At 38.1% G+C, this 23,818-nt stretch overlaps 1 protein-coding gene across 1 annotated transcript in view; it reads right to left on the reverse strand.

Moving 5' to 3' along the window:
• The window catches only part of CLASP2 (cytoplasmic linker associated protein 2), a 323,103-nt gene that overhangs the window by 91,958 nt on the left and 207,327 nt on the right, over positions 1 to 23,818 (reverse strand). Inside the window, exons 14-19 of the mRNA XM_042782017.1 lie at positions 19,117 to 19,187; positions 15,734 to 15,793; positions 14,386 to 14,463; positions 13,629 to 13,796; positions 4,723 to 4,778; positions 3,343 to 3,516 (exon numbers count right to left, since the gene is read on the reverse strand). Of these exons, the coding sequence (XP_042637951.1) occupies positions 3,343 to 3,516; positions 4,723 to 4,778; positions 13,629 to 13,796; positions 14,386 to 14,463; positions 15,734 to 15,793; positions 19,117 to 19,187 (607 nt within the window). The remainder of the gene's footprint in view (positions 1 to 3,342; positions 3,517 to 4,722; positions 4,779 to 13,628; positions 13,797 to 14,385; positions 14,464 to 15,733; positions 15,794 to 19,116; positions 19,188 to 23,818) is intronic.

A 23,818-nucleotide genomic window follows, 5' to 3' on the forward strand; every position in this document is an offset into this window, starting at 1 on the left:
TGATTCCTGTGTACTCCATCTGGTGAAGTCCACATGTATAGCCAATGCATGTGTTGTTGAGAAAAGGTGTATGTAACGAGTAAGTCATCGGTCTTGCAAAATTCTATCATGCGATTTCCAGTGTTATTTCTAACACTAAGGCTGTATTTTTCAACTACCAGTGAAGTCTTTGTTTCCAACTTTTGCATTCCAATCATCAGTGATAATCAATACATCTTGGTTGCATGTTCCGTCAATTTCATACTGCAGGGGTTGGTAAAAATCTTCAACTTCCTCATCTTTGGCTTTGGTGGTTGGTGTGTAAATTTGAGTAAAAGTAGTATTAACTGGTCTTCCTTGTATGTGTATGGATATTATCCTATCACTGATAGCAATGTACTTCAGGATAGATCCTGAAACATTCTTTATGATTCAATTTGTCATTCCTGGCATGGTAGATCATATGGTTATCTGATTCAAAATGGCAAATCCAGTCCATTGCCACTCACTAATGCCTAGGATATCGATCTTTATGTGTTCCATTTCATTTTCAACAACTTCCAATTTTCTTAGATTCATACTTCCTACATTCCATGTTCCGATTATCAGTGGATGTTTGCAGCTGTTTCCTCTCATTTTGAGTCATGCCACATCAGCCAATGGAGGTCCTTAAAGCTTTACTCTATCCACATCATTAAAGTCAGCTCTACTCTGAGGAGGCAGCTATTCCTCAGTCCTATCTTTTTTTTTTTCCTTTAATTTTTCTTAAAAAATTCTTTTTCTTAAAAATGTATCTTAATTTATTTTCTTTCTTTCTTTATTTTTAATTGTGCTTTTGGTGCAAATTTATAAAGCAGAATTTTACAGTCAATAGTTTGTGTACATATGGTTTCACTTCGCAATTACCATCCCCAAGCCTAATCCACTCTCCTCCTCCCACTTCCCAGTGGCCCCCTCATCCCTGTGCCCTCTTAGTCATGCACTGTCATCTGTCCAGCTTTTCTTCCCATGTGAATGCTGCTGCTCTGGTGCCCCAAGGCCGATTGCTCCAATGAGCGTATCTTCGTAGAGTAAGTGGGTGCATTGTCCTGGGTTGGATGTCCTGCAAGTAAGTCTTAACTATTGTTGGGCTGAGAGCCAGCCCTTGGGAGTGAGTTTTATCCCAGGCCTGAAGTGTATCCCAGGGCCATAGAATTGGGGGTTCCACCAGACTCCTACTGAACAGTTATCCTGGTCATTATTGTGTTTTTGAGTTTTGTTCTACATTTTCCCTTCCACTCCATCCAGGATCTCCAGTTTTGATACCTTCCTGAGTGGCTGGCATTGGTAGCTAGGCACCATTGTATCTTGGGCTGATTGTTTCCAAATGCCCTTTGGTTTTCTTCACTCATTCTTCCCTTCAGATGAGAGGAGAGAACATTAGCTGCATCTTAGATGGCCACTTGAAAGCTACCCCAGTCACTACTCACGAGAGTGGGTTGTGGAACAAGATTTTTATGTATTATGTTGTGGCAATTGAGTCTGGTGCTCCCCAACCCATTCGTATCTTGAGTGCCTTCCAACCTGAGGGGCTCACTTCTGGCACTCATCAGACATTGTTTAACGGCTATTCAAAAAGTTTCTAGTAATATATCAGACTGTGTTTCACTGTTATTCAAAAGGTTTTCACTGCCCAATTCTTTGAGAAGTGGATGGTCTCTTCCTTCTTCTGAGTTTATCTTATTCTGGAAGCTCTGTAGAAACCTGTCCAGCACAGGTAACCCTGCTGGCATTTGACACACTGGTGGCATAGCCTCCAGCCTCATAACAACATGCAAGCCACCACAGTACAACAAACTGACAGACAACTTTGTCCCCCTTAGCTGTTCTAAACTGCTCTGCTCACTTCCTGGTCTCCCTCAGCTATTCCAAACCCTGCCAGCTCATCTCCTGGTCTCCCTCAGCTGTTCTAATCCGCCACCGGCTCGCTTCCTGGTCTCCCTCAGCTGTTCCAAACTGCCGCCTACCTCTTTAGGACATTAAAATCTAATGTGTATAAATGAGATAGGTTTTCTTTGTGTGTGCTTCTTTGGATTTTGAAATCTGAGACTTAAACACATGCAGTTCAATTTATTTTTGAATCTTTTCAAAGTAAAGAATATTTCTTATATAAAGATGTTTATTATTGAAATGCTATTCACTTTGTATAGGTATAGAAATAAACAAATCAGAACACTCAGTTCAAATGCTTCAATGCAGTTTCCTGGATTGCTTAATCAGAATAATCCAAAATGCAATGATCTTTTTTAAGTGCTCTGGTTACTGTACTTTCCAAAGATCTCAGAAACAAACACACAACAAAACAGGTAAGACAAATGGCTCTACCAAGTGCACACATATGACTTCAAAAACATAAAAACTCTGATACAAAACAGTATTTTGGCCTATGGTCATCTTACTGGCCAGGTTATCTGAGTCAAAATTAAGCACATTACAATTTTCACATCATAAAAACTTCAAAGGGATTAGAGGAAGGGAAAGGAAACAAGGATATAGATAGATACCAGGGTGGCAGGTAAAAAAATAAAAATAGTTAATACAACAGAAAGATGTGGTTGTACTCCAATTTGTTTCCTGTGCGTCTATCAAATCATAGTATCAAATATGAACACATATAAATAAAACATATAGGGTGTTATTTAATAAAAAATACAGGACAAAGATATATATGAATATATATAATTATGGTAACTTTTCCAAGAACATACTAACGTGGATAAATTAAACTTTACCCTGCATTTTATACTACATTATTCAAGTCTGCATTCCATTTACTCAAGATTTTGAAGGAAAAGGAAATTCAAGTACAGACAGAGGTAACCAACATGGAAAATCAACCTCATACTTTTAAGTTGATGGACATAAAAATAAAAAAAGCAAACTCAGACTAGCTCTTGGAATATATGTTTAAGCTGTACTTAGATACAGGAAATCTTTGCTGTTCTCTCAGGTCCCTAAAAGGCTTTCTTTTTTGTAAAAGGACAGAAGTAGCAGAAAGGAAAGAGAACAGAGAACAGAGAAGTGGGATACAAGGCCTTTCTCAAACTCCCTTAGTAAGCAGTGGCTTGATGTATGCAAAGCTGTCTGAAAAGTCTATAGGCAAATCATAGAATCAAGAATTGTTTCTTTGATCAGTATGAGAGGACAAGTGGAAACAAGGCAGCTTAGATACCTCAAAACTGTGTCCTCAGTACAGAATTATATTAAAATATGTCAACTATTCTTGACCAACAAGAATAAAATGGAAATCATTAAGATATCATCCTGCCTTCACTGAGAACAGGAAGAGAACATTGTGCAATTTCCTATAATTGAGTGTCTTACCTAGCGATGCATAGGAACCTGGATTCAGGGCACCTGCACCTAAGCGTCCACTTCTCACAGACTGCCCGGCAGCATGATGCGCCTTGGCACCAGCAGCAGCATTAACATCAATGTCACTTCGTGAACGCTGCAGGCTTCCTGGAAGTGAATTGGCTTTGCTGCTGCTGGCCGACACTATGGAAGACAAAGCAAAGGTAACCTGTATTATTTAAATCACTGCCAAAAGCAAAAACAAAAACAAAAACAAAACAAACCCACTGCTGTCTAGTTTCCAACTCACAGTGACCGTACAGGATAGAGTTGAACTGCCCTATAGGATTTCCAAGGCTGTACATCTTTATGAAAGCAAACTGCCACATCTTTCTCCCACAGAGTGGTTATTGGGTTCAAACCACCAATCTTCTGGTTAGCAGCTGAGTGCTTAATGACTGTGCCACCAGGGCTCCTTTAAATTACTGCAAACAGCATGAAAATTATATAAACTTGCAACCATCATGAGCTAAGCCATGATGACAAATGGTCAACAAGATGGCAGTGGCACAATGGATAAATACTATAAAGTACTTTAAAGTCAGTTTCAATCCTGGCATAACTAAAACTTCTAAGGGCAATTTTCTCAGTGGGATAAAGTGAGGAAAAATGACCTTACTTGGACTGCAAAATTCATAGGACTATTTTGGAGATGATGATACTTATTATGATTTAGGAAAATAAAGTATTGTATATGATAAATAGATAGCAGTAGTTTTACTATCAGAAAAATATGAGAACTGGAATGGGAATAGGGATACTCAGATTTATTGCAGGCTCTGCCACTCTTGGAATGGGCAAAATGTCATTAAATCTTGGTCGTTAGCTTTTCAGTTTTAGAAGTGAGGAATCTTTTAACAGTGAGTCCCCACCTACCACCCTTTACTGCTGAGTCAATTCCAACACGTAGTGATCATACAGGCCATATAGGACAGAGTAGAACTGACCCATAGGGCTTCCAAGGGGGTAAATCTTTATGAAAGCAGACTGCCACATCTTTCTTCCATGGAGTGGCTGGTGGGTTCAAACCACCAACCTTTTGGTTAGCAGCTAAGTGTTTCACCATTGCATCACCAAAACTCCTCAACTGGAGTCATGTCCCATTAAAAGGTTGTAAAATCACTTGACCAATATTTTGTACAAAATGGAATAGAATTAAAAAAAGAGAACATCACAAGAATGGTAAGTACTGTTTCAATGAACTTTTGCATATGGTATATATCTACACTATATACACATATACAGGGTTACTATATAAAATGATTTTTTTCACTGTGAGTCACATAAAAGCTATTTAAAAGTTACTTCCTTAGAGATAAAATACACTATAATTCTTAAAAAAGCAATTACCTCTTCCAGCCACAGTTGATGGATTTGCTGTAGACCACTTGGAAGAAAAAGGACGACTGTGAAGTTAAAAAAAAAAAAAAATGCTTTTAGTTAAGAAGACTTTAATTTACCACCTTTTTGATAATAATGAAGTACCACTAGTTAAATGAGTTTTCTGAAGAAAATGAAAGTTAAAGACAGAAGTTCCTGAAGTATTTCTAATTTCAACTTTCATTTTATAGATCATTATAGAACAGTTGTTCTCAAATATGCTGCCGTAGATCAATGGTATCTCAACACACTTAGAAACAAAAATGAAATAACTGGCCATTATTGTACGCTCTACAGAGCAAGGGACAGGGTTACTTTTGTTTACTCTGATGCTCAGCACACATCACACTGCCCAACACAGAGGACTCAGTAATCACACCTCAACCACTGTGACATTTAACTCAGAAGGGGAGAGGCAAGGTTATTACTAGCACATGTAAGCATAACTACAGCCTCTTTCACCTAAGCCATAATGGTTGTGGTCACTGGTAATTCATGCAGTTATCACATAGCTAAGTTGCTACATACAGAAGTGCTATGACTGTTACTCCCTGGGGCAACAGAAAAAAAGGCTAAGAGCCATTGCTTAGGACAACATGGATAATTAGAGAGGGATGGCAGTAAATTAAGTATCTCAAAAAACACACCATATCTTTACATTGCTTATTTATCTTTAATTATGGTCGTAGTTCACAGACAACTAATACATTAAAATACTTATGTAATAGGAATCTGGAAAGCACATCCATAAATTTTAAAGGAATGAGGGAGGGAGGCAAAAGCCCACAAAAGATTTAAGCCAGAAAAATATTGTTTAATTTATATTATCAAATATTAAACTTGGTAGTTGGTTACTAAACCCAGTGTTATATTATTTTTATATCTGTTCCCTAAAACTGTTACCCTCTTAATATGGAGGCAGACTACATCAAGGTTCATAAAAGTTAAAGTTGTTAATCCACCCAGTGGTAAATGCGGAAGATAGTCTGCGAAACTACTTCTATTAAGATCTGTCGTTGTTGTTTGGTGCTGTCAAGTCGTTTCCGACTCATAGCGATCCTATGCACAGCAGAACAAAATACTGCCCAGTCCCACACCAGCTCCACGGTCCTTGATGTACTTGAGCCTATCACCACAGCCACTGTGTCAATCCATCTTGTTGAGGGCCTTCCCCTCCTTCATTGACCATCCATCTTCTCCAGGGAATAGTCTCTTCTGACAACATGACCAAACTAGGTGAGATGAAGTCTGGCCATTCTTGTCTCTGAGGAGCATTCCACCTGCACTTCCTCCAGAACAGATTTGTTAGTTCTTTTAGCAGTCCATGTTATTTCAGCATTCTTTGCCAGCACCACAACTCAAAAACATCAACTTTTCTCTGGTCTTCCTTATTCACTGTCCAGTTCTCACATGCATGAGGTGACTGAAAATACCATGGCTTGTGTCAGGCACACCTTAGTCCTCCAGGAGATATGTTGGCTCTTCAGCACTTGAAAGGTCCTTTGCAGCAGATTTGCCCAGTGCTATATGTAGTCTGATGTCCTGACTGCTGCTTCCAGTGGTGTCAATTTTAGAACCAAGCGATGTGAAGTCTTTGACAACTTCAATCTTTCCTCCATTTATCGCGATGCTGCTTATAGGTTCAGTTGTGAGGATTTTTGTTTTCTTCATATTGAGATGTAATCCATACTGCAGACTGTATTCTTTAATCTTCATCAGTAAGTGCTTTAAGTCATCCTCACTTTCAGCAAGTATTGCAGGTTGTTAACGAATCTTCCTCTAATCCTGATGCCATGCTCCTCTTCATGTCGAGCTTCTCGGATTATTTGTTCAGCACACAGATTAAATAAGTATGGTGAAAAGATACAACCTGGATGCACTCCATTCTTGATTTTAAAAATGCAGTGCCCCCTTGTTCTGTTCGAACAACAGCCTCCTGGTCTATGTATAGCTTCCTCATGAGTAAAATTACGTGTTCTGGAATCCCCATTCTTCTCAATGTTACCCATAATTTGTTATGATCCATACAATCAAATACCTTTGCATAGTCAATAAAACATAAGTAAACATCTTTCTAGTATTCTTTGCTTTGAGCCAAGATCCATCTGACATCAGCAATGATATCCCTCGTTCTGCATCCTCTTCTGAATCCGGCTTGCATTTCTGGAAGTTCTCTGTCAATATATTGCAGTAATTATTTTTGAATAATCTTCAGTAAGATTTTATTTGCATGCAATATTAATGCTATTTTTCAATAATTTCCACAATCTGTTGGATCACCTTTCTTTGTACTGGGTACAAATATGGATTTCTTCTAGTCAGTTGGCAAGGTAGCTATCTTCCAAATCTCTTGGCATAACCGAGTGAGTGACTTCAGCATGGCATCCATTTGTTGAAACATCTCAATGGGTATTCTGTCAATTCCTGGAGCCTTGTTCTTTGCCAATTCCTTCAGTGCAGCTTCGACATCCACCTTCAATACCATGGGTTTGTGATCATATGCCACCTCCAGAAATGGATGAAAACTGAGTAGGTCTTTTTGGTACAATGACTCTGTGTATTCCTTCCATCTTCTTTTGATGCTTCCTTCGCCATTCAGTATTTTGCCCATACAATCTTTCAATATTGCAACTCGAGGCTTAAACTTTTTCCTCAGTTCCTTCAGCTTGAGAAATGCTGAGCATGTTCTTCCCTTTCAATTTCCAGTATTGTAATTGGTCTGCACATTTCATTATAGTAATTGGCTTTGTCTGCTCGAGCTGCTCTTTGAAATCTTCTGTTCAGCTCTTTTATCTTGTCATTTCTTCCATTTGCTTTAGCTACTATCAAGGGCAATTTTCAGAGTCTCTTCTGACACTCATTTTGGTTTTTTCTTTCTTTCTCATCTTTTTAATGATCTTTTGCTTTCTTCATGGATGATGCTCTTGATGTCATTCCATAGTTATTCTGGTTTTCAGTAACTGGTGTTCAATGCATCAAATCTACTCTTTAGATGGTCTCCAAATTCAGGAGAGATATATTCAAGGTCACATTTTGGCTCTCATCATTTTTTTTTAATTGTCTTCAATTTCAAGTTGAATTTGCAGATGAGCAGTTGATGGTCTATTCCACAATCAACTCTTGGTCCTTGTTTTGGCTAAAAATATTGAGCTTTTCCATTGTCTCTTGCCACAGATGCAGTCTATCAGATTCCTGTGTACTTCATCTGGTAATGTTCATGTGTACAGATGCCATGTGTATTGTTGAAAAAGGTATTTGCAATGAATAAGTCGTTGGTCTTGCAAAATTCTATCACACGGTCTCCAGCATTATTTCTGTCACCAAGGTCAAATTCTCTAACTACTGGTGAGTCTTCTTTGTTTCCAACTTTTGCATTTCAGTCATCAGTGATAATTAACACATCTTGATTGCGTGTTCAGTAAATTTCAGACTGCAGGAGTTCATAGAAATCTTTAATTTTCTCATCTTTGGCATTGGTGGTTGGTACGTAAATTTGAATAATCGTAGTATTAACTGGTGGTCTTCCTTGTAGGCGTATGGATATTATCCTATCACTGACAGTACTGTACTTCAGGGCAGATCTTGAAGCATCCTTTGTGATAACAAATGCCACGCCATTCCTCTTCAAACTGTCATTCCCAGCATAGTAGATCATATAGTCATCTGATTCAAAATGGCCAAAACTGGTCCATTTCAGTTCACTAATACCTAGGACATCAATCTTTATGATTCCATTTCACTTTTGACAACTTCCAATTTTCCTAGATTCATACTTCATACATTCCATGTTCTGATTATTAATGGATGTTTGCAGCTGTTTCTTCTCAAATTGAGTCGTGCCACATCAGCAAATGGAGGTCCTGAAATCATTACTTTATCCATACCATTAAGGTTGGTTCTACTTTGATGATGCAGTTTTCTTCCCACTTTCATTTTGAGTGCCTTCCAACCTGAGGGGCTAGTCTTTCTGTACTGTATCGGACAACATTTCAGGGCTATTCATAAATTTCCCAGTGAAGTATCAGACAGTGCTTCTCTGCTATTCATAAGGTTTGCCCAGGCCAATTCTTTGAGAAGTGGATGGCCTTCTTCCTAGTCTGTCTCAGTCTGTAAGCTTCATTGAAACCTGTGCACCATGTGCAACCCTGCTGGCATGTGAGCCACCGGTGGCACAGCCATGAGCCTCACAGCAACACACAAGCCACCACAATGGCTATTAAGATTACAGCCAAGAAAAGCTATGGACGAGTTCTATTCTGTAAAATATGGAATTTCCATGAGGTAGAACTGACTCAACAAGAATTGACTAACAATAGTATGTTTAAAGATGATATACTCAAGTAAAATAACTTATCTTGTTTAGATCCTTGCCACTCAAGGTGTAAGGACAAACAGCTCTGACATCAGCTAGAAGCTTATAAAAAGTGAAAAATCTCAAGACCCGCCCCAACCTAGTGAATTAAAATATGCATTTTAACGAGACCTTCAGGTGATTTAGGTGTACTTCAAAAGTTTGAGAATACTAAAATAAAAATGAAGAGAAAAAGCAACAAAAGAGCTCATGAGAAGTGAGGTGATTACTACACATTTAAACTGAAGTTTAGATAAGTAGTTATTCTGATAATGATTATTTTTTGAAATCAGATCATATCTGCTTTTATCAAAAAGTTTATGTCACTGAGGTTAAACACAGATGCTCTTCTAAAGCTAGAGGCACAAATCATAGGTCTTTTGAAGGGCTTCCAAGTGAACCAACTTAGTGGAAATGCTTTGTTTAGAATAATTTTAAAGCTCTAAAACCATTATTCACTTATCCACAATGAATGTAATACCACCTAAAGACTAGTTGAAACAGGCCAGAAACAACTGGCTTCAAAATTTTTTCTTCCCTATTTTTTTTTTTTTTAAATATCACAAAAGTGTAGGAGAAATGAAATGAAAACAGTACAAAATACGTGAAAAATCATGTCTACCTTCATATAACATTCTCTAAAGAGGCAACCATTATTACTAATCTCTTGTATATCCTCTTCTAGAAATATTCTATGCTTGTATGTGTCAGTGTATGACTTCTATGTACTCCTTTTTTTTTTTTACACAAACGGTAGCTTCTTATACATATTACTACTGCACGAAATACATTTTTTTCTCTCTTTTTGTATGTGTGACTTGGGTGAAAGTTTACATACCAAATTGGTTTTCCATTCAAGAATTCATACACTTTTTTTTTTTTTTAAATTGTGATTTGGGTGAAAGTTTACAGAGCAAATTCACTTTCCATACAGCAGCTCACATACACTTTGTCTCATGACATTAACTACAATTTCCCACAATGCAACAACTCCCCTCCACTTCCTCTCCATAGTTACTCTTCCCTGTGTCCTTCCCTCCATGCACTCCTGTCCGCCCCCCAGCTGCCTCCCTGTGCATACACAGCCCTTCTATTCTCCCATGACTGTTCTCTCCAAGGAGTGTATCTACCTAATTTAAATGTTCAGCTCATATGCCTGTCTTTCATTGGGCGGGAAGCCACAGGAGTGGGTTCAATTCCAGACCTGAAGGCAGCTAGTGGCTATCGTCTCAGTGGTTATAGCAGGCTCTATCAGACCAGCAAACCTGGCCCCCCCCCTTTTTTTTAATGATTTTGAGTTTTGTTCACATTGTTCTCCCACTCTATCCAGGATATCCTACATAGATCCCTCTTCAAGTGGTTGACAGTGATAACTGGGGACCATCTAGTTTTTCTGGTCTCATAGTCGTATAGGCTGAGGATCTCATGGTCATACACCTTTTGTTTTGTAACATTCATTGCAATCCCTGCAATACAACAGCACTCTTCCCACTTCCTCCTCCTTTCCTATCACTTTCAAGCCTTCTGAGCTTCATCCCTGGGTAAATGCTGCCCTTTTGATCTCATACAGTTGATTGTCCTAGTGAGTGCATACCTCCCTTACATTATTGTTTACCTTATGGGCCTGACTATTGTTTGATTGAAACTCATGAGGTTTCACTCACGAGGGGAGTTCAGTTCCAGGCTTGAAACGTGTCTAAGGGTCATAGGTTCAAGGGTTCTACCAGTCTCTATCAAACCAGGGAATCAGGTCTATTTTTTAATATTGAGTTTTGTTCTACACTTTTCTCTCACTCTATCTAGGACCTCCTATTGTGATTCCTTTCAGAGTAGTCAGCAATCCAACAAGGTACCATCTAGCACTTCTGGTCTCAGAGTCATAGAGGCTGGGGTTCACATGATCCATTAATCCTCTGGACCATTTCTTTGTGTCTTTGATTTTCTTCCTCTTCTTTGTTCCAGATGGGGAGAGACCAATAGTTGCATCTTAGATGGCTGCTCACAAGCTTTTAAGATCCCAGTCGCTAATCACCAAAGTAGAATGTAGAACATTGTCTTTGTGGACTATGCTATGCCAGTTGACCTTAGTATCCTTGAGACTACAATCCTGAGCTCTCATGCCCAGCAATTCATTCTCTCAAGCTGTTTGGTTATGGCTAAGATATTTTCGTAACTTTGCTCTCTGTATGCTCTACTATATTCATGGATGTATTTGTAGCACATATAAATACTTAAGTTGAAATATCCTGTCAAACATATATATATCCAAGGGTGTAGTCCCATCTGCCTGCCTTCCCACTCTGTGTCTATCTATGTATCCACTCATGTTGTTGTTGCTGTTATGTGCTGTCGAGTTGGCCCCGACTCATAGTGACCCCTCCTTGGGTTGCCGAGGCAGTATCACTACGGAAGTAGATTGTCCAAACTTCCTTCCGAGGAGTGGCTGGTGGGTTTGAACCGCCAGCCTTCTGGTTAGCAGTCAAGTGCCTTAGGCACTATGCTACCAGAGCTCACTCATAGATCATTGTTACTACTGTTATTGCAGGATTATGTCTGTAATGTATTCACCTCTTAACAATCACACCATATTTCTTTTTAGTATTTATATTACATTTTAAATAGTTCCTTCTTCATGGCAATTTATGTAGTGTCTAGTGTTTGCTGTTATAAAAATAATGAAATGATATTCTTTAAAGTGTAGTTAAGATTAGGTTAAGTTTGTTGCTGTAAAAATTCCAGGTCAAGATGTGCGTTTTTTATCCTATTTATTTATTAATTTTTAATGGAAACTTTAATGAGAAATTTCAAACATATACAAAAGTTGATGACAATAGCCCAATGATGTCTAATACTCATATCCATCTATAACATTCATCAATTTGTTGCCAATCTTGTTTCAACTATCTCTCACACACACACACACACACACACACACACTTCTCTTTTCTCACCTCCTCTCTAATTATTTTGAAGTAAACTTTAGCCATAATATTTTTACTTCATCTATTCTCCATTCTTCATCCATTCTAAGTACATATCTTAAAAACACACAAACCACTTTTTAAAAAACAAAACGGCAATATCATTATCATCCTTACAATCTTAACAGTAATTTATGGATGTCAGTAAATATCCAGAGCAGAGATCAAATATCCCAATTACTGCATTTTTTTTTTTTACACTTCATTTGCTCAAATCAAAAGAAAGGCCCACACATTAAATATGCTTGATTTGACTCAGATCATTTGTAATCTCTAGGTCCTACTTCCTCTATTCCTCACCCACACCAATTTATGTGGTGAAGGGACCTGAAGTTTATCCTGTAGAATTTTCTACATTGTGGATTTTGCCAGTTGCATTCAAATATTATCATATAAAAGAGGTAGATTCAGGTATGATTTTGGCAAGACTACTTTTATACACAAACACTCATGCACATATGTTTATATGTATATATATATATTTATGAATGTACACATACACATATATATGCATGTGATTGTTTCAGAACAATAGTACCTGCAAGATGTGAGTGTCTCTTTAAATTTTGTGTATTAGGTGCCTCACCCTCACACCAGCCCTATTATAAGGGAGCTTCTGAGACAACTAGCAATCTCTGTGGGTTCAAACACCCAAAGAGAAGGAAATTACAGAGAGGTAAACTAACATTCTGTGAACTGCTTTTCCCTAGGGAGATGTGCAGATACCCAGAACAGAGCAAAAAGCCATGAAGATGTACAGAGGCCACTGTTAAGAAGTAGAGAAGGTATGAGAGCTTTTGACAATATCATTTGGCTAGAGAAACAAAAAATAGGAATAAGGCTGCCAAGGCAGCAAAGATTTGAGATAGTCACCCTAGTAATGAGAATGGAGTTACAGAAAAGTGAGTCAGATACTAGATAATTTTGCCCCCTTGAGGGATTTGCTGAATTGTTAAACTGTGAAAAAGGGGAGAAAGGTAAGCAGTAGGGATTTTACGTTATACAGGGCTGTGTAAGCACTCTGAAGATGATTTCTGAATCTCTATCACAATGCCCTACAAATTGGCTACTTATTACATACACAATTTTCAGTACATTAAAAAAGTTTACTAATCAGTGCTTCTCAATCTTTTTCACAGACATGAACATATATAGAAACTACACCAGCACATAACCCAACCCTTGACATAACATATCAAAGAAATTAAGTACATATGAATCAACATTTTTTTTAAAGCTTTAGGTAAAAGCAAACAAATACTCAATCAACCAATTTAAGTACTCATGACAACAGCAAACATGCGGAGTAGACCTGCTCCATAGGGTTTTGAAGGCTGTGACCTTTCGAAGCTGACTGCCAAGCCTGTCTTCTTAGGCATCTCTGCAGGGGTTTGAACTGACAACCTTTTGGCTGGTAGTCAAGCGCTAATGCTCATCATGAGTTGTAACAGACTCAATGGTAACAAACAACAACAACAACTTAGGTAAGTTTGGGGAATGGAAAAGGAGGAAAAATCAGTAACGATCATATTCATGAGCCTTACTTGAGACTTTCTTGTGAGCTAGATGAGGACCTGTCTGATTGAGGAAGAGATGCCACACTGCCAGAACTCTTTAAGTAAGTTTGAAGACTCTTCTGGTAAGATGGCTCAAGGGAATTATACAATGTTTCAGCTTCTCCAGGAAAGTGATTTCTAAGGCCCATATATGTTCTGTATATACAAACAAACAAAAAAGAAAAGGACATGATGTGATAGCTTCCATGATTAGACATTAACAGCAAGAATAATAAAGAGGAACCCACAGGTTTTTAATACCATTACTATATGTGATATAGATAAATTTAATAAGATTTAGTGGAATGGCAAGAGACTTCAGTTCAAAACTTGGCTGTGCTGCTTGTGGTTTATGTCGCCTTGAGTCAATGGCACAATCTCCAAGCCTTGGCTGCCATCTAGGCAGGTAACACCATCTTTGCAGAATCATTTTAAGGATTAGAAAATAATATATACCAAGTGCCTCACAGAATGTTAGGTGCACATATTCAATAAATGACAATTTTTTTTATTCAGAATTAAAGTGAGTAAGTTTGAAAGAATAGGAATAACGATGAGTACAAAAACAGCAATTTAAACGTCTAGTGCTGAGTTAATGGAGAAAAAACAACCTCAAGTTTCTTAACGAGTTAGTAAAGTAGAATACTTGGGACACTTCTGACACTTTTATTCTCTCAATATAATTCATTTCAGAGAGAAGACAAAAGAACATTTAAAATATCATAAAAATATACTGTAAACTTACTTTCTTGCCTCCACTCTGGCTTCAGCATCAGCATCATGAATTCCCTTCTTAATTGTTTCAACTAAGACAGCTGCATGTCTATAAAATAAATACAACATTAGATTCATGTGTAAAAGTGTGTATTTCACACAAATGATACTACCTATATGCTAACATCGGGAGCTCTGGTGACATAGTGCCTAAGGCATTTGACTTCTAACCAGAAGGCTGGTGGTTCAAACCCACCGGCCACTCCTTGGAAGGAAGAATGGGCAATCTATTTCCGTAGTGATACTGCCTTGGAAACCCAAGGAGGGGTCGCCATGAATCGAATCGCCTCAAAGGCAGTAAGTTTAGTATTTTTTTAATATGTTAATATTAATCACAAAAGGGCAAGGGAAGCAAAAATATTAGTTAGTACATTATAATAAATCTAAGACAGCAGGATTGTTGTAAGAATCTTCCCTATATATTCCATTCATTCATGGTTTCCTTCAAATAATTCACTCATTATAAACCTGAAAACAATCATTTTTATAAGGAAAACAGATAGTATAATAAAACTATAGTACCCAAACTTCTCATCTAAAAAATAAAACAAAACCTTTCTATCTGGACCCTCACTAACCAACCTACACACTGTAGAAAACAATTTGCTAAAGTATATCAGTCCTAATCTGACCAAATTGAATAGAAGCTTCCACCAAAGAATTTAAAGAAAACTTGGAATCATGTCATGCCTACATTAAATAACAAATTCTATATTTAAAAAATAGGCTTGATATATGATTTAAGGATTTCCATGAAAATGGAAAATCAGCAAATGTATTCAATAAAAATGCAGATATGTCCAAACATCAAAGTTGAAACTAATGAGAAATATAGTCACATAACTAGTCAGTGACCAGCCGCTTGTCCACCTCACAGCTACATTAAACACTGCCCAGTATATACTTTCTCAGTAACATCTGATGGCTGTTAAGGAGAAATCTTCCAACAAAGTTTCTTATTTCTTTCCTCTCAAAGGACTCCCCCTTCCTTCTATATTAAATCATTCATTACTTAATTAATAAGAAACTATCTCACATGGCTAGAGGCATGTTTTTAAAATTTGTGTCCAATTTGACCTGTAGTATTTTACATGTCCTATTCTAACTTAAGAGAGCCTTATCTACCCCACAAAGAAAGAAGAAAAGCATACTCTTCATAGCTGAATGTAAGAGGAGTATAACACTACAGTTTAAAAGGAGAATCAATAAAAGTAACTTTTAAAGTAACATGAGAAGTAAAGTAAAACTAATACCATCAACTTCTATAACTAGTGGTAATGGGGGAGGATAAGAGAGGAGGAGGGAAGAACAGTCCATACCTTTCCAACGAATGAGTTTGCCACTCTTGTAACAACAAATCTAAAAACTCAAATGAACGTCTGAAAAATATAAATTTAATTATAATTAAATGTTGTGTGAATAACTGAATTAATACTTACTTTTATAGTAACTGCACTCTGCCCCCTGAATTCAAGTATGAGTTTACAGAATATTTTGGAATCTTAATTGTTGAATACTTCCTAACTTACTAACTCTACCAATTCTTATGCTGAATAGTTCAGAAATAGATTTTAAGAATTCCTCATAGTTTTGACTTAAAATGTCTGTCAACTACAAAACATAATGAATTTCACTTATTAATTTAGACATTGAAGATACACCAATGGTGACCAAGAAAAGACACATCAACCAGATCTTGCATTCTACATTTCCATTGTAGACACATGTAATTTTTTAGTAAATATTTATACATTTTCTCCCAAGGCCTATAGTTATCAACTTTTTCAACTATTTTATTCTTGAGCACCTCTTCTTCCCTGGTATCTGATGACACAGCTCTTCCAGTTTTTCTTCCATTACTAACATTTTTTCTCCATCTACCCTTGAAGAAGTACTCACTTGGCTGTTGCTGATTTCAGCCCACTTCTCTTTTATAGTCTTTACTTGAGTAACAACACCTATACCCCTAACTCTGATTATTAGCTGTGATTTTCTTTTGGAACATTTTATTGTGGTTTGGGTGAAAGTTCACAAAGCAAGTTAGTTTCCATTCAACAATGTTTTGTGACATTAGATGCAATCCCCTCAATGTAACAACACTCTTCCCACTTCCTCCCTAGGTTTCCCATTTCCATTTGTCCATCTTTTCTGTCCCTTCTTGCCTTCTGGGGAAGCTCTGGTGGCGTAATGCCTAAGGCACTTGAGTGCTAACCAGAAGGCTGGCAGTTCAAACCCACCAGCCACTCCTCAGAAGGAAGGTTGGGCAATCTACTCCAGCAGTGATATCACCTCGGAAACCCAAGGAGGGGTCGCTATGAGTTGGATCTGCCTTCTGGATGTTGTTTTTGGGCAAATATTGTCCTTTTGGTTGTATACAGTTGATTGTTCTGAGAAGCACATTCCCTGTAGCTGTTATTGTGTACTTTATAGGTCTGTCTATTGTTTGGCTAAAAGTTAATCTCCTGGAGTGTAGTCCTCCAGGCTTGAAGGGTGTCTAAAAACCAGTCTCAGGTAAGTCTGTACTTTATTATGGTTTTAATTTTGTTCTACATTATTCTCTCACTCTGCCCAGGATCTTCTATCATGATCCTGTTGGTTACACTTTTCACATCTAATTCTCCATCTACAGCACTGGGTTTTCATCTTAACTGTTAAGTTGAAGGTCTAACTAGCTCATGGACATCACCACATAGGTAGAGAATGGCAACTCAAATACCAGACACAGAAGAACTGATTATAGTCAATTCTTGTTATTTGCAGTAGTTATGTTCTATAAAATTGTCATGGACACTGAATTAGTGAATACTATAGTAGTTCCTAGGAGAAATACAGAGGTAGGTTCCTGAGAGATTCTGGTTAAAACATTTTCATCAACTAATCAATACATCACACTTTGTTTTATGTGTGTTTCTGTTTACAGATGCCTTATTTGATATATACTGCTGATTCATTAACACTGAAGTCACAGTCAGCGGCACTATCACTTTTGTCTGAACAAACCTTATCTAACACAGTACTTTTCCCATAAGGCATATCACAATGTTCTTATACTTAGAAACAGTAGACAGCATTTCAATACTATACTTGAGGGGTGGTGTGTGCATTTTAAGTAGTAAAATCATCAACAAAAATGTAAAATAAGCTGCACTAAGTAGAGTGTAAAAAGGATACTTGTTCACAGTATAAGAGTTGAAACAAGAAGGCAGAGTGTTGCCTTGTTCAACCTCAGCTGGGACGTCCACATCCAAATGGGAAATTTCAACACCTGAAATATCTCCTAACTTACCTCCTTCAATCAATTATTATCAATGCAGCTCTAGTTCAGACTTTGATTCTATCTTACATGATTTAAAATAATTCCTTGCTTCACTGAACTAACATCTCCCACTGATTCTTCATATCTGGAACAAAACCTAGGCTAGATGATGTTACCTTCTCACCAAAACTATAAAATTGTCAAATACTATCACAAACTAAGAATAACGTCAAAATTTCTCTTTATGACATTCAAAACCCTCTGCGTTCTGACCTCAATCTATCAGCCTCCTTTCCCACTGAAATCTTCCATGTAGCAGCATATGCTTTGGCCTCAGGGGGCCTACCTGATGGCTCTGCAGCATGCAGAATAGCTTTTCATCTCCACTTAGGCTGTATCCCACTTGCTTCTTCTACAGTTACTGAACTGTTGTTCCCCATTTTCAAGGCAATTTTATGATGTATTTCCTGACTCCCACTTCCCCGTCACATTAAAATTTCTCCAATTATTGTTTTCCTTGACGTAAGAAGACCAATAGTAAATATTTTAGGCTTTGTAGACCACTTATAGTCTGCTTCATATTCTTATCCTTCCCCACTGTTTAAAGTCACCCTTTAAAAATAAAAACAGCTTTTGTTTAGCTTGTGGGCTAAACAAAACCAGACTTAGGGCCAGATTTGACCTGTGGACTGAAGTTTATTGAACCTCAATGTAAGAGATGCTACCTTCTGAACAACTGTCAAAATTCTGAACTACTTAAAGGCTACAATGCTGTCTAATACAGCTTCTTCCTACCATGAAAAGTATTTAAATAAACATTTTTATCGAATGAAGGAAAAAAAAAGGGAAAGAGTTCTTTATAACATCCTTAAATATCAAATAGAGAAATATAATTTTTGTTTTCTCCACTACTGATGGTGATGGTGTTGATGCTAAAAATTGTAGAAATCAGAGACAGAGCATGTGCGTATGAAGGCAAGCATGTGAGTACTGCGATGTGATTGCTTACTTTGCACCAAGTACTATGGCAAGTTTTAGTAATGTGCATCTTATTTAATCCTTACAATTCTATGGGATAAGTATCATTAGCACTATTAATATATAGAGACAATAATATTTAGAGCAGTTAAGTAATTGCCAAGATGGAACAGTCAGTCAGCTGTAGTTATAGGACTCTAGCCCATGCCCAATTCCAGATTCCACGCTCACTGAAACCCAAAGCAATCCAGGGTCCAAAATAAACCAAAGTTTAATGTGATAAAACTAAAATGGGGGGTCACTACAGTTGTTTCATGAATTTTCCCTTACATGAAATAAGATAAAAAATTTATTCTGGTTTCTGTAAAGCAAGAAATGAGTCACAGACAATTATTGCACCAGACTAAAGAATTAGAGACAATGGAACATTATAGCTATAACTAAAAAAAATTTCCTTCCAAAACTTACCTCCTCACAGGAACAGATTTTGATGTGCAATTGCTTGTTATTAAAGGTATGAGTCTGGGTACATGAGTGTGCTGAAAAAGATATTTTAGAAAAGATTGAAAAGTATGGTGAACTTCACAAAGTCCCTTCTATTTGCTTCACAATCAAGAATTTAAGTTAAAACACAACAATAAAAATATAAAACTGATTTTGAAAGAAATTTATGGTAGTCTTGAATAGTTTTCCCAAGTCAAAGTATGAGTTATGAAAATATAGCTTCAAAAGGACAAATGTGGTTGTTATATCAGATAATATTGTAAAATTAATGGTATAACTGCCAGGAACTGCTAGGACAATGTTCAATGAAAAAGACTGGATATGTGTAAGTCATATTCTCTGATGTAGTATATAGTTACTTTTGATAGAAGATGGTAAATTGCAATGTCATCAAAGCAAGTACTCACAGCAAATTTATATCCCTAATTATTGGCAGGCAATGTGCTTTGAAATATGGTCTTAGTTGGATTTTCATTCTGATTGAACCATACCAAAACCAAAATCCCACTACTGAGTCCATTCTGACTCAAAGCGACCCTACAGGACAGAGTAGAAATGCCCCATAGGGTTTCCAAGGCTGTAATCTTTAGAGAAGCAGAGTGCTGCTACATCTTTCTCCTGTGGCGCAGCTGGTGGGTTGAACAACTGACCTTAAGGTTAGTGGCAGAGTGCTTAACCACTGCACTACCAAGGTTCCTTGGTTGAACCACAGCTCTCTAAAATTCCATTAAAGTTCAGTGGATACAATCTTGCGGTTTTAATTAGTCTTTTTTAGGAGCTCTGGTGGTGTAGTACCTAAAGCATTTGCTAACCAGAAGGCTGGCAGTTCAAACCCACCAGCCACTCCTCAGAAGGAAGACTGGGCAATCTACTTCCGTAGTGATACCGCCTCAGAAACCCAAGGAAGGGTTACTATGGGGTGGATCTGACTCGACGGCACTGAGTTTTTTTGTTTCTGAGCCTTCTTTAATTAAGCAAAGACAAAAAAATGTTCATAACAGACAAGTAGAAAACAGTAACTGAAGCATAAATATTTGATGCCTTCAAATCTCCTATTCTGCTGCTGTACTAATGTTATAGGCTATGTTACCTAGGAAGTAGACTCTCAGATGGAGTTTAGCATGTAGGATAGCTATTAAGAAGTGCTCTTGAGATAAACATCTGTAGAGAGGCAGAGAAGGAAGAATGAGTGGATAGAGAAATAAGTGGAACTCTGATGCAGCCCAAAGGTATCTTCTCCCAAAGCCACAGGAAACTCAGAAGCTAAAATGGGCCATCAGAATAGACTCACCTTGGGCCAAGATGGTCAAACCTTTATAACAGTAACGAGTCACTGATGTGCACACTAGGAAGGAGTGACTTTCTAAGCTGAGGTAATCCTTGAAGAAGTTGACAGCTAAAGGTTGTCTACCAACATGCTTCCAACATTGGGGAAAAAGCCTTTCACTGAAGGAGCATAGGTATATCAGTATCCACCACAGCTAACTCAACCAATATAAAAGAGAAGATTTTTTCAGCCATTAGGGAAGGAAATACGTTGTACTAGATTGTATCTAATGAAATTCATGTCTGCCCAGAACCTCAGAATGTAATCTAGTTTGGAAATAGGATCTTTGCAGATGTAATTAATTAAGATGAGGTCACACTAGATTACAGTGGGCCCCAATTCAATGACTGACGTCCTTATAAGAAGAGAAAACAGAGACATAGACATAAAACACTCAGGGGGAACACTCTGTGAAGATGGAAGCAGAGATTGGACTGATGGATCTGTAAGCCAAGAGATGCCAAGGACTGCTGGCAACAACTAGAAGATATGAAAGAGACATGGAAAAGATTCTCCTTCATAGACTTCAGAAGGAACCAACCCTGCTGACAGATTTCTAGCCTCCAGAACTATGAGAGAACAAATTTCTGCTATTTCAAGACAGTATGTGTTAGTTTGTTACAGCAGCCCTAGGAAAACACTACCCACAGTGTTGAAACTGTTCAAAAGGAGAGTAAAACATAACATACAGATCTCTGTTACTTGGCTGTTACACTCAGCAAGGAAGGGCTCTGAATAACTGCTCCCAAACAGCAACCAGAAGAGACCACTTCTTAGTCACTATGGATGTAAAGCCCATGGACACATCCTAGGCACAACAACCTATACAGGAGGTCTCATCTACCAGTCTCCTACTTTCTCTCATAACCACCCCCCCAACACACACATACACACACAAAAGCCCCAGTGCTGGATTAACCACACTCAGCATAATGGTGCAGATGGGAAAGATACTGCCCTAACTATTGCTGTACCATGTTCAGGCGGAGTTGTACCAAAGGATTATGAAAAGCAGCCCTCAAAATTACAGATAAAGCATTAAATCAAACACTAAGTCAGAATAATTTAGATTTTAATGTATTAATACAGTTGATAACTGAATAAAAGCTTTCCTAGAATTAAAAAGAGAACCAGAAATCAAATACAGCAATCTAATGAAGCAGTTCTCTGAAACAAAGGAAACACACACACACTTTGGAAAATTCTGTTGTACAAACTAAAGACACATGTCTTAGAATGTTTACCAAGGATGTGGCTACACAATCTTTTGTTAAAAGATTAAGCCTGTGTGTTAGACTGAGTTCTCTAGAGAAGCAAAACCAGTAAAGCTTATACAGAGAGAAAGAGAAAAAGAAATTTATCTTAGGAAAATGGCTCACACATTTACAGAAGCTGGCAAGTCCTAAGTTCTTGGATCAAACGTCAAGCTGGAGGCTTTTCCCGACTCATGCAGCTACAGGGGCTGCGGAGCTCAAGGTTGGCAGGTAGTGTACTGGCTGTTGACTACAACGAATGATGAATCCAAGATCTTCAGGCTGAATGGTGGATTGTTTGCTCAGACAGTTGTAGCCAGCACAACAGAATCCTGATCCACAGAAGAGTGTCTCTTTTCCCAGGATATCCATAAATATACTGGAAGCAGGCCACACCCTTAGGGAAATTCCCTTTCAATGGACTGGCTGCTCAAAACATATACATCTGATCCCATTATTGGAACAACCCACATCACAATTGCTTAAACCACACAGAACTGTGATCCAACCAAGTGGACTAACAGCTCCAAATATTACAGCCTGTGATTGATAGATCTTGCCTCCCACAATTCTATAGGCAGGAAACATGCCAAAGAGTTACATCTGTGTTGTGTACTAAGAAAAGAAAAGGACTATCCCTGGAGCAGGCTGTAGATCAACAGAACTGTTGAAAGAAGCAGAGCCTTCTCAGTTTTCAAGAGTGGCGCCACAGTCTCCTGGATCTCAAAGGGTAGGGCTACAACTTTCCAGGCTTCAGTCGGCTCTTCACCAACACGATTCTCGAGTGTGGGGCTGCTATTCACAAGTGTTAGGGGGATGAGGCTGTTGCCCAAAGCTGAGGAGGAAGAGCTGTAAGGCCCAAGGGGCAGAAGAATGGGGCCTATGAGGACTGAGTGGATGAAGCTGACACTCAGATGGAGTAGAATGGGGCTACTCAAACATGAGGAACAGAGTTACCATCTCAGAGGACCAGTAAGACAGAGATGAAGCCTAAGGCTGAGGGGCCTGCACTGAGAATCCAGAAAAAGTAGCAAACATCCAAAGTCTAGAGGGCAGGGCCACTGTCTAGATGGTTTTAGAGAACAGAGGAGTATTTTTCAAAACTTGAGAGCTAATGTAATTGTTTTGCTGTGTTTCAGACTTGTTTGACACTCATTATCCCTTCTTTCCCTCCAATTTCTCCCATTTGTAATGGAAATGTCTACCATGTGCTTGTTCCACCACTGTATTTTAGAAGCAGATAACCTGTATTCTAGATTTCTCAGGTTCTGAGATGAAGAAGAATTTTGCCCCAGAATGGAATATGCTTAATATCTTATCCATATTTGATTTAGATGATTCAGAAGATGAAACTTTGAACTTGGAGTTGATTAAAGACAGTTAGGATGATGTGATGATGTGAATGTGTTTTCCATGTGGTAGGGAAATGAGTTTTTCGGGGCCAGAGGGTCAAACATTACGGACTAAACTGTGTCCGTCCCAAAAATGTGTTGTAAACCTTATTAGCTGACTGTGTGTTTATAGTCCCATTTGGGAATGGGTTGTCTTTGTTACATTAAAGAGACAGGATTAGTGTAGGATGTTGTATTAGATATTTAGTGGTATAACAGAAATACCGTAAGTGGATGGCTTTAACAAACAGAAATTTATTCTCTCACAATTTAGGAGACTAGAAGTTCAAATTCAGGGCACCAGCTACAGGGGATGACTTTCTAAACTCCCTGTTGGCTCTGGGGGAAGGTCCTAGTCATCAACGTTTCTTGGCTCTAGGAGTTTCTCAGCACAGGACTCTAAGTCCAAAGGACCTATTCTGCTTCTTCATCTTTCTAAGGTAGTAGTAGATTCCTATGATCTCTGCTCACGTATTCACTCTCTTTTATATCTCAAAAGAAACTGACTCTTTTCTACCGGCAAGATGGCGGACTAGGCAGAAAGACTGCCGAGATCCTCTTCAACAAAGAAAAGGTAAACCAATTAACACAGACACACAAGATAATCCTGGACCCCTGAGCCTTGAAGGGAAGGATATAGAAGTGGACTAAACCCCAACTAGCAGAAGAATTTGCGTGAAAATACCAAAAAAGGA

Source organism: Orycteropus afer, unplaced genomic scaffold (assembly GCF_000298275.1).
Source record: "Orycteropus afer afer isolate SDZICR_OR568_19922 unplaced genomic scaffold, OryAfe1.0 scaffold00218, whole genome shotgun sequence".
In the NCBI taxonomy this organism is placed as follows: Eukaryota; Metazoa; Chordata; class Mammalia; order Tubulidentata; family Orycteropodidae; genus Orycteropus; species Orycteropus afer.